The sequence below is a fragment of the Anser cygnoides genome, chromosome 4, assembly GCF_040182565.1.
Source record: "Anser cygnoides isolate HZ-2024a breed goose chromosome 4, Taihu_goose_T2T_genome, whole genome shotgun sequence".
Lineage (NCBI taxonomy): Eukaryota > Metazoa > Chordata > Aves > Anseriformes > Anatidae > Anser > Anser cygnoides.
In genome coordinates, this window is record NC_089876.1 from 48,120,917 (window position 1) to 48,135,227 (window position 14,311).

Below are 14,311 nucleotides of genomic sequence, written 5' to 3' on the forward strand. Positions count from 1 at the left end.
AGGAGTACCTTCCTCACTCTGGTATCAACAATTATCATAACTAATGGGAATGAAAATGCGAGAAAGGAAGTTATACATGTTGAAGTTAACATTAAATCAGTGTTCAGAATGGGAGGATCCGACCTAGAATTGTTAAAGAACTTACAAATAAAACTACAAGGTTGCAGCCAAAACTATTCTAGGTCTTAACAAATCCACCTCTCTTGAAAATACCGAAAGGAGAGGCAACAGTGTAGAAAAGAAGAGCAAATGAACGTGGGCACTGCAGTCCCATCATGCTGACCAAAACAGATACAAACTTTAGAACAAGTTCTGAAGAATAGGCAGAAGATAGAATAAGTGGATAAAAGACAACATTTTGCCAAGTATTTTGGTATCCTTTTGACAATGGATTTTCTAGACACACAAAGCTTAATAGATTTAGTCGATCTGCATTTTGTGAAGCAACATTTCTTTCCATTTTTATTTAGTACAGACTCAGCTATTAGTCAAAAGATCATATGGTTAGAAACCAGGTAAGAAGAAAAGAAAACAAGATGGGAAGGGAAAAGGGAAGTAACAAAGTACATTTTAAGTGGCCTCCAATTAGATACAATAGACATCAGAAATCTCCCAGGAAACAGAAATGTTCTCCAAAATGGTGTTTCAACAACAGAGTTTCAGAAACTTTAGGATAACGTGTATCCCATAACTGCAGTGTTCTGGAAATGCAACACATGTTCTGGTCTAAGTCCCGAATGTTGGCCTTGGTCCTCAACACAAACAGCTTCAGACAAACCTTTCAGAAAATGAAAAGCAGTTAGACTTTCAAAATGAGTGTTCCCACTGCCAACTCTTTTTCCCCTCCAAAGACACAGGCACAAATGGAGAATTAAAAAAAAAAGAAAAAAAAAAGAAAAAAAAAGTAGTAATTAGTGATTAGTTCCAAGAAAATTCAAACCTTACTTCTTTAATTGCAAATCACAAATCTAAGAGATTTGGCGGTTCATTTTTTCAATGAAAAGAGAATGCAAAAGCAGCCTGCTATCAGAACAAAATCATTATAAGACTGCAACACTGCCAAAATTATTGCTAAAGACATCAACTTCAAAGACAGCTAAAGAAAGAAAAGAAACAAATTCCGGGATATGGAATTTTACTTTAACAGTAACAAAAATGAGAGAACAAACAACAATAGAAGCCAAATATACATTTTTGTCTTTCTTCTTTCTTTTTAGAACCAGAATGAAATGTCCCCTCTTAGCTCCTTTAAAAATTATATGAACGCGAAACTAAAAGCAAAAGAAATTTTGAAGCTGTGAGTCTGTCTTCAACTGCAACCTTTGGGTAAAATCATTATTCTAGTGTCACTGGTGATGGAAGCACAGACTGCGTTAAAATATGTGACATTAAGAAAAAGTTCTGTGCTCTGGGAAAGTAGGTCATGTTTGTACTGCAGTTTATTTCATCCCCTTGCTCCTACAGCACCATGAATACAGCGCTCCCTCTCTCCGCCTTGGAGACACAGGCACACATTAAATTAGCTGGGATTTTCAAAATTCAGAGAACCTGAAAAACCCCCAAAGAACAAGTCCTGGCTGATTTCATCGAGGCTTATGTTCCTAAGCTGCCTGCACACTTGCGCAACAAAGGCTCTTTTGAAAACAGCCTTCCAGCTCCCCACTGCCCCACAACTTCTGCAGCCATCAAGGGGCGCGAGGTTGTCGTACAGCATTACCATATGGTAGCATTTTACACTTACTTTGCACGGGCTTAGCGGTCTATGTAAAGCAGAAGGCAGGCAGGAATTACCAAGTTTGTTCGTTTTTAAAAACACACATTACTGACTTGTGCTGTGAGGTAAACAGCCAATTTTCCCCCAGCAATGTTGCCCCATCCTATTACCCCAGCACAAGCTGGCAACGGGATTCTGCTGAGGCTTTGAGCATCAACTGCCCCTTGGCACTAATGGCGCTAAAAAGCTACTCCAAAGCTACGCTAGAGTAACTACAATTGTAAGCAAGAAGTCTGAAATGCCTTTAGTGATTTCACCTCTCAAAATGCTATAAAATTATATTTATATTTATATTTATAATTATATTTATTATATATATATTATTCAATGTCTTTTTGAGCATGAGTAATAGTGCGGCACATAAAATGCGCAAACAGGGACAAAACTGTTGGAAACAGAGCAAGCACTGAGCTGGCATAAATCAGGTTACTAATCCCCTTCCCCCAAACATATCTGTGAATTTTAAGGTTTAAATTCTGTGTTGATACATTCTTGAGATTAATACATTTTCTAATACCACACCAAAAAAAACTATCTATCCAGCAGGCACTTACAGTACAACGTACAGCACAAGCATTAACAAGGTGATAATCCTTGTCTCAAAGAGCTTATTCTCCTCCATCTGACAGCATCTAAAGACAACTGAAAATCTTTTCGGAACAGAAATTTATGTTACAGAACATGCTTTATCTTGTCCATTCCCACATAAGGGCACAACATCACTCCTACAGTAATATCATCAAGTATTACAGTGGTAAAAGTAACAAACTGAAACGTATTCAAGAAATTAGCTAATTAATAAAAGTGTGTGGAGTTTCTTACAGAATCAAACTGGATAAATGTCCAAAGAAATAGCCTATCACAAGATTAACAGTACATCACTATGTAAAAATAATTAGGTGTCTATATGAGAATGCTTAATATGTAGCCCTACTTTTGTATGGAAGCAGAGATGAAGATATCAATAAAGCCTTGACTTTGATAACAATCTTTGAGAAAACCTCTTTTCTACAAATGGTCAGTCTACTATCAAGGCAGTCATGGTGCAGAAGGCCAACTGGGAGAACAGGCTCCAATAAACTATTACTTTGGTATGACTGGCCATGAGTTCAGAATTTAAAGAAACTACAAAACATAGTACGAAAAAATGAATGTGTACTATAAAATTATACTTTCTGGGGTTTTACACATTAGGAAACAAAAGATGGTGTAGCATGTAATCTACCAGAGGCTGAGTGCAGGAGTGCAGTTTCTCTGATTGGTGACATACATCCAGTTCCTTGGACGCTGCATTAAACCATATGTGTTTATTTATAATTGTAAAGAAAAAAACCACCAAGGCATACACAAGTTGTTTGTCTCACATATGTTCAGTCAGACGTTAGTTAAAAAAACTGCCCTTCCTGTTACCCCTTTCCCAGTACCAGATGTAGGTAGAAGCCAGTGGAAGTGGAGCAGACATAAGCATGACAAGCTAATTCCCTGCATGAGGGACATAGCTGGGGAAGGGGGAAGGGGAGATGAAAACACTACACAGGAGTCCCACAAGGTCAGTGCGGGAGATTGAGACATCTGTCAAGGCTGGAAATCAGTACGTTTGCTTGTATAATAGCAGATATTGTTGTTACCACAACAGTTTTACTCTTAAAACAGTGCAGCCTGTGAGAGCAAGTAAATAGGCATGACAGCATCCGGATTTTTAAGTCGCATCCAACAGGAATCAGACGCATTAAAGTCTGGCAGAAATGTAATGCTTGTTTTCATTTAAGGAAAGGGAAGAGAGAAGACAGAACCTAGAGCAGCATCTCTAATGCTATGCTGTCAGTTACAAAAGGCAAGTCCACTTCTCAGCAAAGCAGTGTCTCAAAGTCCATAGATGTGACCCTCTCTGGAGCAACCTCCGTATCAATGTGGAGCAGAGGAAAAGGGGTTGCAACAAAAGCATCTTCCCTTAAAACATGTTCTGCTTACTCTCATGTCTCACCCATGAAGGGTGAGGCTTTGGGGTGTACAGTAAACTTCACCCACATAAAGAAAAACCTAGTTAACATTTTCTTTATGCTGCCTGATTTAAAGGAGACTGAGCAAGGAATGAGAATGATACAGATTTGGCACACAGAACAATTTCCTCGGTGATCCACATGCTTTGGTACATAGCTCCTGCACCTACCCTGAAAACCCTAACCTAGTAATTACCAAGAGAACGAGGCAGAGATTTTACACCCACACACCGCTGGCCAGCATACAGGTCCTTAGGGACACTCCTGCTGCATTACTGTGTGCTGGTGGTCACTGTGAATGCTGACAGTTACTACGTGTGGTCCTGTACGTGTTAAATAGGATGCAACTGTTTAAACTCCTGCACATTTATATATACATATATATGTATATAGGTACACACACACATTTATTAGGAAAGCAGTTCACTACCAGAAGGTGAGAAGTGTTTGCACATCTTCTGTTGCCGAATCAAATACACCATTACTGGATATGTTCTCCAGGTATGATGCAAATCCTTTGCAGTCCTACATTAACCAGAGAAGAATGATTTCACTCAAGTGCCAATGAAATTAAAAAGCTCCTGAACTGACTGAATGAACTGTGACTTATAAGTAATATATTAAAAATCTATTACTCTTCCTGAAAGAAGCCTCTTTTGCACAGATTACGTACATCTGTGCCAAGTGAGCTCTGTAGTATTTTCCACCAAGTGTATTGTGTCAGCTGATATCTGTGCCTCTGTGCTGTTGACACCTATTGTGGGATTTTCATAAGCAATCTGGCAGAGCCCCCCACTCTTTGCTACAGCGGTGTTCTTACTCCTTACCACTTAAGAGGGAACAGGGAGTAAGGGTTGCTTAAACAAACCCTATCATTAACGCATCACAGAACAAGTTTCTCCTACATGCACAGTGCACCAAATCCCATAAAACTCCTGAGTAGGTTCTAAATCAAACTCATGAATTTTAAAAGACAAATGCAGACTCTATAAATCATTCATGTTTTTTAAGCGTGCAATTAGAAGTTTGTTTTCAAGAATGAATAAAGCAGTGAAATAAAAACAAGGGCTTGCTCTGTGATGTGTCAATCTCTTTGCATTGCAAGCTAGACCTTAAGAGGTTGTGAACTCATATATTTCCCAATGCTTTAAAACCTTCCAGGAAAGACTAAGCCTTCTGCTTACCCAGCAATTTATGAAAATCTATACGGATGATAAACTGACGTTAATGTTTGATAAATGAATAGACAGGCCATAGCCAGCCATTTACAGCTTATTTATAATTTGCTCGAGTGTGGCATAAAACAACTGCTGAAGTCAGCTCTTTGATTAAAGGTGAACACCAGCAAAACCATTGCTTTTCTGAAGGGGACTGGCTCCCATCTGAAACAGTAGCACACCAACCACTAACCCAAAAAGTCAGTGACTATGGAGGAACTTACTTCTACCTCCCACTTCTCATATCCGTGCATTGTTAGGATCAGTGCTTCCTGCACCTACAAAGCATGCAGCCTGTGCTTAAGACCAGCACTGAAAGGATAGCATCAAGAATCGGACTCTCATTACTATAAACTTTTCAGTTATTGAACGAAACTCTTTTCCTATTATTAAAAAGCTAAAGGGCACCAAAATTAGAATTCTGAAGCAAAAGAATATTTAAAAATCCTACTCATTTAAAGAGACTTTAAAGCAATCATTAAAATCATGTATTTTGCTTTCTGAATTTTTTCCTTTCCTCCATCTCCATACAGGAATCATCAGAATATTGCACAGTCAAAGAGCCACTTATTATTCTCTGGGCCCAGACCATCCATACTTGTGAAGCTACATATTTTATAGATCAAATAAAGTTCAGGGCAGCCATGAAAACTGATTTTATTCTGCAAAGCTGTTATAATCTACCGAGAATCTACTGAATGGCTTCCGGAGTGCAAAAGGATATCTGTTGTGAATTTATAGAAAAATAATTGCTTCAAAATCATATACCAAACAGATAAATCATGATATGGTGACTGCTGTCAGACTTAATAATATAGTATTAATTGGATGGATGAATGAATAAATACTGTTGCATTGTAATTAGAGGTGAGATGATTGATTTCTTTGCTGTAACTGTAGTTCAGCCTGGCTTTTGGTCTCCCTGTTGTCAATTACAGTAGCTTTAAAATGTCTCATTCTAAGTCAACAAACAAAACCTAACTCTTCCCTGCAGCTGAATTCTTGAAATAGGATACAGCGAAGCTAGACCTGGAAAGCTCAAGAAACTTAAGAGTTGCCCACATGGCCTGATCTCCTCCAGCCTCTTTTTCTCTTACGTCTAGTGAGGATGAGCCAGATTTTACAGCTCCTTATAGTCTAGTTTGTTGGTTTCATTTCTGTTTCTAGTAACCGCAGCGTGGATGAAATGATCTAAAACCAAAACCTTCAGAGAAAGGACAGTCCTTTCAGCTCCCTCCTTCAACATTCAGGGAAAGAAAAGAAAGGAAAATGCAGTCTGCAGGCTGTGCTGCTACCTGGTCAGGGGCCCAGCAAAAGATTACAGCCTCCAAGCCTCCATCACTTCTAGCAGGGATGTATCCCTCATCCCTTTTCATACTCTTACTTTTCTTTCTTTTTATTTTGCAGAAAGCAGAGAAAAAATGAGGAACAGCTGCATGTTAAAATGTCCTTTTTAGAACCCTCTCCTTCTGGTAGTGCCTCTTGGAAATGTGTATTTCAAGTAAAAACAGTTTATCTGAAATATACTAAGCACTTAAACAAAAATCAAAAACAAAGCAACCTTCTTATTATACCTTTAAATATTATTTTATAGAAACCTGCAGGCCTTTCCCTAATCATGGACTAATTGCAAGTGTACTTAGGCTAGCTTCTAGGGCTCTAAACAAAATCTTTCTTTGCTGTCATTGCATTTACAAACCCCTCACAATCTCAGCACCAGAAGGACCGTCATTTTTAAATAAAAGGAACGGAGGAGCTCTAACCAGTGAGTTAAAACAGCCTCCTTAATGGACCAGAAAAGTGCAAGTTGTCATAACAGCGGAATGTACATAGGTCTTTATCATTTGACAGATAACATATGTTTTTTCTCCTCTTCTGTGCTGTCAGAGATCACTCAAAAGCCAATAAACATATTTTCTGATAAACCATGAAAGAAAATGAACTTAGGAAAACAAGAAAACTCTACTGACATGACTGTCACTAATTCATGACGATTTATGTTCTCTTCAAGATGCAATTACAGGCTTTTAACACATTATTATACTTTTCCTAAGAACTCATGTGCAGAATTAAGTGAGCTACGTTCCTGCCACAGAGCACCTCACAAGCTCCAGCACACTCCGGCTGGGGAAGCAAGTTTAACCTACCAGTCCCAAACATATACAGAATGTGCCGTGCTGTGTAACACAAAATAAACACCTCCATTAAGCTTGAAATAAGAGTTCAGCTGAGATCTGCAATAGCCACCAAATCTCTTTCTAACTCTAAGCTCTGCATAGCCCAATAAGGGACAAATAGTCATTTACGCAGGAGTCCCTGGAGGACACAAAGCAGAACTGGCACATTTTTGCTTCACCAAGGTAAAAGGTACAACCTAAGGAAAAGAGGCGCCAACCTGATGTACTGAATTATTTTCCTTTAAATCAAGTTTTAGCCTGCTGCATGAGAGACAAAGAAAATATATTGCTGCTTCAGGTAGGAGACTGAAAATCCTGACAGACCTGGCAACTCAGTACTCTAATTTTGAGATAGATGTATTGTACTAGAGAGAGCCATTTCAATGAGTATTACAAAGCACTGCAATCACCTAAAAAGCTCAAAAATGAAATTAGTAATGAGAATTTAACCTGTGTTATCAAGTCAGGTCAACGGGAAAACTTTATTCCTCAATTCATTACATTAGGAGTAAGAGAATGGCTCACAAGAGAGACACTCGGTCACACTCATCACCCTTAGGCCACAGAGGTGCAATCATCACAGAGGCATAAATCATCGTCTGTTAAACCCAACTGAACTTGCCAAGCTGACACCAAGGAGCAAGGAAACAGGACATCATCATCATCATCACTCAGCTGTCCACAGGCTTTGCAATCACATTGCTCCATTAGACTGGGATGAAAAGTATAGAAAGAAAAAAAAAAAAAAGAAGAAAGCCAGAGCTGCTCTCGCTTTTTGTCCATCTTATCTCCTTTCTAGGTCATACTGAAGATCCACAGAAAACAGACTCGTATTATGTTGAAAGTTCCCTTACCCAACCTGTCCTGACTTGCATTTTACTTATGAAAGCGCCCCAAAGGCTACAAGTTCAGAAGTGCTGCCACCTCAGAGACCATTGCCCTTCAACGGGAACCATGAAACATGCCCCTTGTTCACCCTGCAGCCACCGTCCTTCGCAATGTGCCATAATGGTGACCACACCGCACAAACTCAGCCTACACCATCTCCTGCATAAGACTTGATTCAATTACCCATGGTAATCCTTATATTTTAACAAAGGTGCGTCTACCACAACCTTTTACAAGACAGAAGTTCAGTAGCCAAAAAGAGACAAAAATGTGATAAACTCTAATAACATCTTCAGAAATCTAGTTATACGTGTTTCACTGTATACCTGTGCAGTACTTTCCAATGTCCAATCACTTCCACATTGATCTTCCCTTTTCTTCATTTAGACTTTTTCCCATTTGTCTGCTCAGATTTCTGATCTCACCTGTGTTATTTTCTTCAGTGATGCAATCATTACATTGCCACGCTTCTTTCTATCTTAGCCAATGTAAACAAACACCACTTATTTTTCAGGATGCAGATTCTCCTTTCCTGGGAAATCTTCACCAGAAGGGAGAGCTTTTTGCCAACACGGAAAATCCTGTCCCTATGCCTGGAAATGAGCAGTGGTTGCAGCAGCTGCTGAAAACTCCATGTCCCCTAAGTGCAGTGCAGTTAATTCCTTCAACCAGTGACTTTCTACAAAACAGCAGAAACCACTGACAGACAGGCTTAAATGCAAGTTGACACACTTCATTTATCTACCCCATGAGATATTATCCCAAAGGCAAGGAGGCAGAAGGGAACGAAAACCTAACTGAGAGTCACAGCCAGAGTAAAAGGCCTCACAGAAGGAAAGAAATCTCCCATCAACAGCGTGCAGCGAAGAACACAAGGGAACAAATTGCCCAGCATTTTGTGGTGTTTGTTTTCAGGAGGAGCAATAACACATTCTGGGGTCACCCCCTCTTCATGCTAGCTCTGAAGTTCAAGAGCCAAGTGAGAGCCAGGACTCCTACCATGGATCCTGAAAGATGGCTTGGCCAAAGCAAAAACTATTTTCTTCATTCACAGCACCCACTGAAGCTACAACAGCAATGAAAATGAAGCCACCTGCTTTATGAGAGCTTTTCCTGCTTATGACAGGTGAATAGGATGAAAGCAGGGAAAATGGATTGGAAATGGATATTTTAAAAGGGAGCACGTTTAAGGATTAAACCTATTAAGCCTAGTAAGAAATGTGGGCATCACTCCAATGGTACAGGATTAATCTGCACGCAGAAACAGCAGCTTCCTTCCCCGGCAGTCCAAGGGATGCTCATTTCCTATTCCTCCCACACTCTGGATCACCTTTGGCTTTAATCTCGCAGGTCTGATCATCCACCCATGTAACCTGCCTACTTTTTCCTACTCTCTAAGAAGGATCACGGCAGCCTGGTGATGTTTGCAAAATTCAGCACACCCCGGATGATACCCTCGCATGTGGTGCTTTGACCTGCTAGAAAACCTGTATCGAGCAAGTACCAAACCCCAGCATTTCTATTTTTTTCCCCAGGTCCTTCAAGCAGCGCCTGTCCGGCCAAACCACACGCACGAGTCGCTGTGTTTCAGCACCACGGACCGCAGGGGCCCCGCGCACCAGCCCTGCAGCCAGGTTTTCTCGTTGCTTTGGGATACGAGATACAAAGCTGAAGGCTTTCCAGTGTAGAAATTCTGAAATCTTCCAAGCTAAAGGCAGAAGGGGTATCTGGCAAATCCTGGCCTTGAAAAACCTCCATTCAACCTCACTTACGCAGGATTTTTTGATGTACAAAAGCGGACATTTTTTTCTATCAGCGTTAATCACTTTCTGTAAAGGCAGGGTGAATTGATTCTCTTCATTATCCGAGAGAGCTCTGACAACATTACAAAGCCCCAGAAATGCTTTTTAATGTCAGGTCCCTCTGTGTCACACTTGCTCTCTGCCATAAAGTTCCCCTGTGCACCACACTTACCCTCCGAGATGTGTGATCTTACTGATTCTACACTGAGGACTCTCCCAAATCCTCCAAAGCGGGCAGCTTAAACAGGCTGTTTAACTGTGTGGGGCTTGGAGAGAGCCGGCACCTGAATCTCTGCAGATCCAAGCTTTTGTGCTCATTACCTGGGCTGCTTCACGTTGCAGAAGGGGTAAGCGATATTTTTATTCTAGGGCAGAAAACCTAAAGCCCTAAAACCAAGAAAATAAGCACCCGTAGGCTGTGTAGGCTATGACTTAGCCACCACAGTGCACGGCGCTGCTGCTCCCATCCCGCCCGGAGGGCCGGGGCGGCCGTCGGGGGGACGGGGCCGTCGGGGCGGGCTGGCCCTCGGGGGGACACGGCAGCCGAGGTGACACTGCCGTCGGGGGGTCACAGCCATCGGGGCGGGCCGGCTGTCGGGGTCACGAGGCCGTCGGGGGCACGGGGCCGTCGTGGGGCCGGTGCCGTCGGGGGTGCCGGCGCCGTCGTGTCCCGCCCCGGGGCTCACCTGCAGCAGGCAGCGGCCGGGCGCGGCGTGCTCGGGGAGGCGCCCGCGGTAGACGCGCCGCTCGAAGCGGGGCTCGTTGTCGTTGGCGTCCTCCAGGCGGACGCTGAGCCGGGCGGAGGCGGAGCGGGGCGGGCGGCCGCCGTCGCGGGCCACCACCCGCAGCTCCAGCGCCGCCTGCCGCTCCCGGTCGAGGCGGGCGCGGGTGCTGACGGCGCCGCTCCGCGCGTCGATGCGCAGCAGCGCCAGGGCGGCGGGCGCGCCCTCCAGCGCGTAGCGCACCTCGGCGTTGGGCGAGCCCGGCTCGTCGGCGTCCGAGGCGCTGAGGCGCAGCACGGCCGTGCCGGGGGAGGCGGCCTCCGAGACGGCGGCGCGGTAGTGGGGCTGCGCGAAGGCGGGCGCCTCGTCGTTGAGGTCGGCGACGCGCAGCAGCAGCGGCTGCTCGGCGGAGAGCGGCGGCGCGCCGCCGTCGCGGGCCACCAGGCGCAGCTCGTAGAGGTCGCGGCGCTCCCGGTCGAGCGGGGCCGCCACGCAGAGGAAGAAGACGCCGGCGCCCGCCGGGCGCAGCGAGAAGGCGCCGTCGGCGCCGCGCAGGGCCAGCGCCACGCCGGGCTCGCCGCCCGCCTCGTCGGCGTCCGAGACGGAGACGCGGGCCACGTAGTCGCCCGGCCGCGCCCCCTCGGAGACCCGCGGGCCGCCGCTCTCGGTGAGGAAGAGCAGGCGGATGGCCGGCCGGTTGTCGTTCACGTCCAGCACGGCCACGGAGACGAGCGCGCTGGACACCTCGGGCTGCGCGCCGCCGTCCCGCGCCTCCACCACCAGGCGGTGCAGCGCCCGCGCCTCGCGGTCCAGCGGGCGGCGGAGCCGCAGCACGCCGCTGCGCTCCTCCACGGCGAAGTAGCCGTCGGGGTCGCTCTGCCGGCGGTTGATGGCGTAGCGCACCTCGCCGTTGGCGCCCAGGTCCGGGTCGGTGGCCAGCAGGCGGCACACGGCCGTGCCCGGCGCCGCGTCCTCCCGCAGGCGCGCCCGGTACTCGGCGCGGCTGAAGGCGGGCGCGTTGTCGTTCTCGTCCAGCACCCGCACGGCCACCCGCAGCCGGCCGCGGCGCCGCGGGCTGCCGCCGTCCCACGCCTCCACCACCAGCCGGTGCTCGGCCGCCCGCTCCCGGTCAAGCCGCCGCAGCAGCACCAGGTCCAGCGGCTCCGGCGGCGAGCCCGGCGCCGGGCGCCCGTAGCGCAGCGCGAAGAGCGGCGGCTCGCCGGCCGCCAGCAGCGCGTAGCCCTGCGTGCCGAAGCGGCCGGCGTCGGGGTCGCGGGCGGCGGGCAGGCGGAAGGCGGTGCCGGGGGGGCTCAGCTCCGACACGTCGAGCCGCAGGCGGTCCCTCGGGAAGCGCGGCGGGTGGTCGTTCACGTCGGCCACCGCGATCTCCACCTGCACCACGTCGCCGCGCAGCGTGGCCGCCGCGAAGCTGTAGCGCGCCCGGCGCTCCCGGTCCAGCCGCCGCGCCGTGCGGATGATGCCCGTGTCGGGCTGCACGTGGAAGTCGGCCAGCACCGCCGACTCGCCGCTGCCCTCCGACAGCAGGAAGCCCCCCGGCGGCGCGGAGCCCTCCGGCAGCCCGGCGCGGATGTCGCCCACCAGCGTGTCGGCCGGCAGCCCCTCGTCCACCGCCAGGCTCAGCTTGTAGGCCGGCGCCGCGCCGCCGCCGCCCGCCGCGCACAGCCACAGCCACAGCGGCACCAGCGCCCGCCCCGACGGGGCGGCCGGCGCCGGGGCTCCGCCGCCGCCTCGCCCCCCTCGGCCGCCCCGGCACCTGTCGCCGCCGCCGCCCCGCCGCCGCCCCGCCATGCTCCTCCGCTGCGCCGGCAGGAGGAGAGCCTGCGAGCCTGCAAGGCGCTGCGAGGACGAGCGAGTGCGAGGGGGCGGGCAGGGCGGCTCCCCGCCGCCGCCACCGCCCCGCGCAGCCCCCGCCCCGCCGCCCCCCGCCGCCCCCCGGCGCTCGGAGGGTTGGGGGGGCTCGGGCGGGAGCGGAGCGCCCCGGGGAGCCGGGGCACGCGGGGGCACGGGGAGGGATTTAAATCGGACGGAAACCTGCGAGGGTTTGCCGTGTTCGGCCAGGATTTTTCTCGCCTTAATGTTCGCGTCTTCGCTTTCTAGGCTCGCTCTTTATCCCAGCGTTAGGTCAGTAAACAGCGCTCGGCACGGCAGGGGAGCGCTTACCAGGAGTAAGCTCTAAGGAGGAAGTTCGGTCGGCTTGAGTGGGACCAGGATTTCCTTCCTTTTTCGCTATTCCTGACTCCCGTATCTGACTGGGAAGAATTAGTGATTCTTCGGTGCCACCGAGAATATACGGCGTCATATAAATGCTGAGTACCAGACATCCATCTTCCCGTGAAAGCTACGTGCGATGCTTCAACAGTTACCTGCAGCCTCCTGCTGCTCCCGCTGCTCCCTTCCCAAACTCCATTTCCCCTTTCTCCTGCCGGCCAGTCGGAGAAAAGCACATTCATCCTAGGGCAGACAAGTGAAATCAGGGCAAAGAAAATAAAGTGGCAGGAGGAGATGCTGCGGGTTAGGTCCCCTGCTATGAAGGAGCATGGGGCACTTGGGAGAGCGGCTCTTTTGCTAGTTGCCTCCCTAGGAACTGCTACCCACATCCCACTGCCAGAGCACCAGTTCCCTGAGGAAGGGGCAAAGCCGCTGCAACAGCCCTGAAAGTATCCACGTAGGGCAGGAGAAGGGAAGAGAAGGGTGGCTTTTTCCCACGTTGCTATAACCTAAAAAGTCAACATACCGAGGTAAGAGGGAAAAGCAGTTTTCAAAGTAAGTCTGGAAGTCTGCGAGTGTGTGTGCCTGCATGTGCGGGAGGGGAGAGGCACAGATCGTATCGCTACATCTGACTGGCCTCCCTACGTAGAGAGACAGGGCTGAGCAAAATCTAGATTTTGTCAGATCTTCTTAGGCACAGTGCAAATTCTGAGAAAGTCTCTGTATATTTATATACTGCGATAATTACAAGCATAGAAGCAAGAAGGAAACGCTGAGGCCCTTGCCAGTTCCATTCATATTCATTGAGAAAACACATGGATCCTCCCCAAGTCACAGATGTTCAATATGAAAATGCCTAAATTCCATTGAATCACAGCAAGTTTGGAAAAACTGCCATGTCCCATGCAGCCCATGCAGTCACTAAGAAAACATGTGAATCATGTTCAATCAGGCGCGTTTACTGAGGAAATAAACAAAACCTGCTGTTGCCAAGCTCAGGCAGTGCCTAAGGAGCAAGGTTCTGTATTCAGACACAGCAAGCATGGAGGCAGCTGGAAAAAAAAAAAAAAAATAAGACAGACTTAGCTGTCTGAGGTTCTGGCAGTATAGAAATAGATAACCCAGCATCCCTGTGTTTTGTGAGGCCAGGGCACATCATCAGTTTTACATCATGTAAAGTCATGTAAAACCCTGCCCAACTACAGCATGTTTCCAGAAATGCCGCATCTGTGGGACAGCACAGATGTGCTGCCTACTTTGAGCCCTACCTCGTGAGTGCTCCTCCACCTTCTTTGTCCTTCTGCCTCCTTTGAGCATTTTCTTCCTTTCTCCATTCCTTCTTAAGCTTTTTGTCCCCCTCTCTTTTGCCGTGTTCATGATCTCATTCCCTTTCTTCCACAAATCACAAACAGAAGTTTCTAAATTTTGAGGAGATGCTTGCAGTCTCCTGGATATATTTAGCTACCCCCGCTGTTCCCCATCTTCCCAGTGACATGCTGACC

The 14,311-nt window shown here is 47.7% G+C and overlaps 1 protein-coding gene across 1 annotated transcript in view; it reads right to left on the bottom strand.

Annotated features, from left to right (window-relative positions):
* DCHS2 (dachsous cadherin-related 2) overlaps positions 1-12,900 on the bottom strand; it is a 103,256-nt gene extending 90,356 nt beyond the window's left edge. Inside the window, exons 1-2 of the mRNA XM_066996550.1 lie at positions 12,762-12,900; positions 10,545-12,694 (exon numbers count right to left, since the gene is read on the bottom strand). Coding sequence (XP_066852651.1) covers positions 10,545-12,694; positions 12,762-12,900 — 2,289 coding nt within the window. The remainder of the gene's footprint in view (positions 1-10,544; positions 12,695-12,761) is intronic.
* Positions 12,901-14,311: the final 1,411 nt, after the last annotated feature.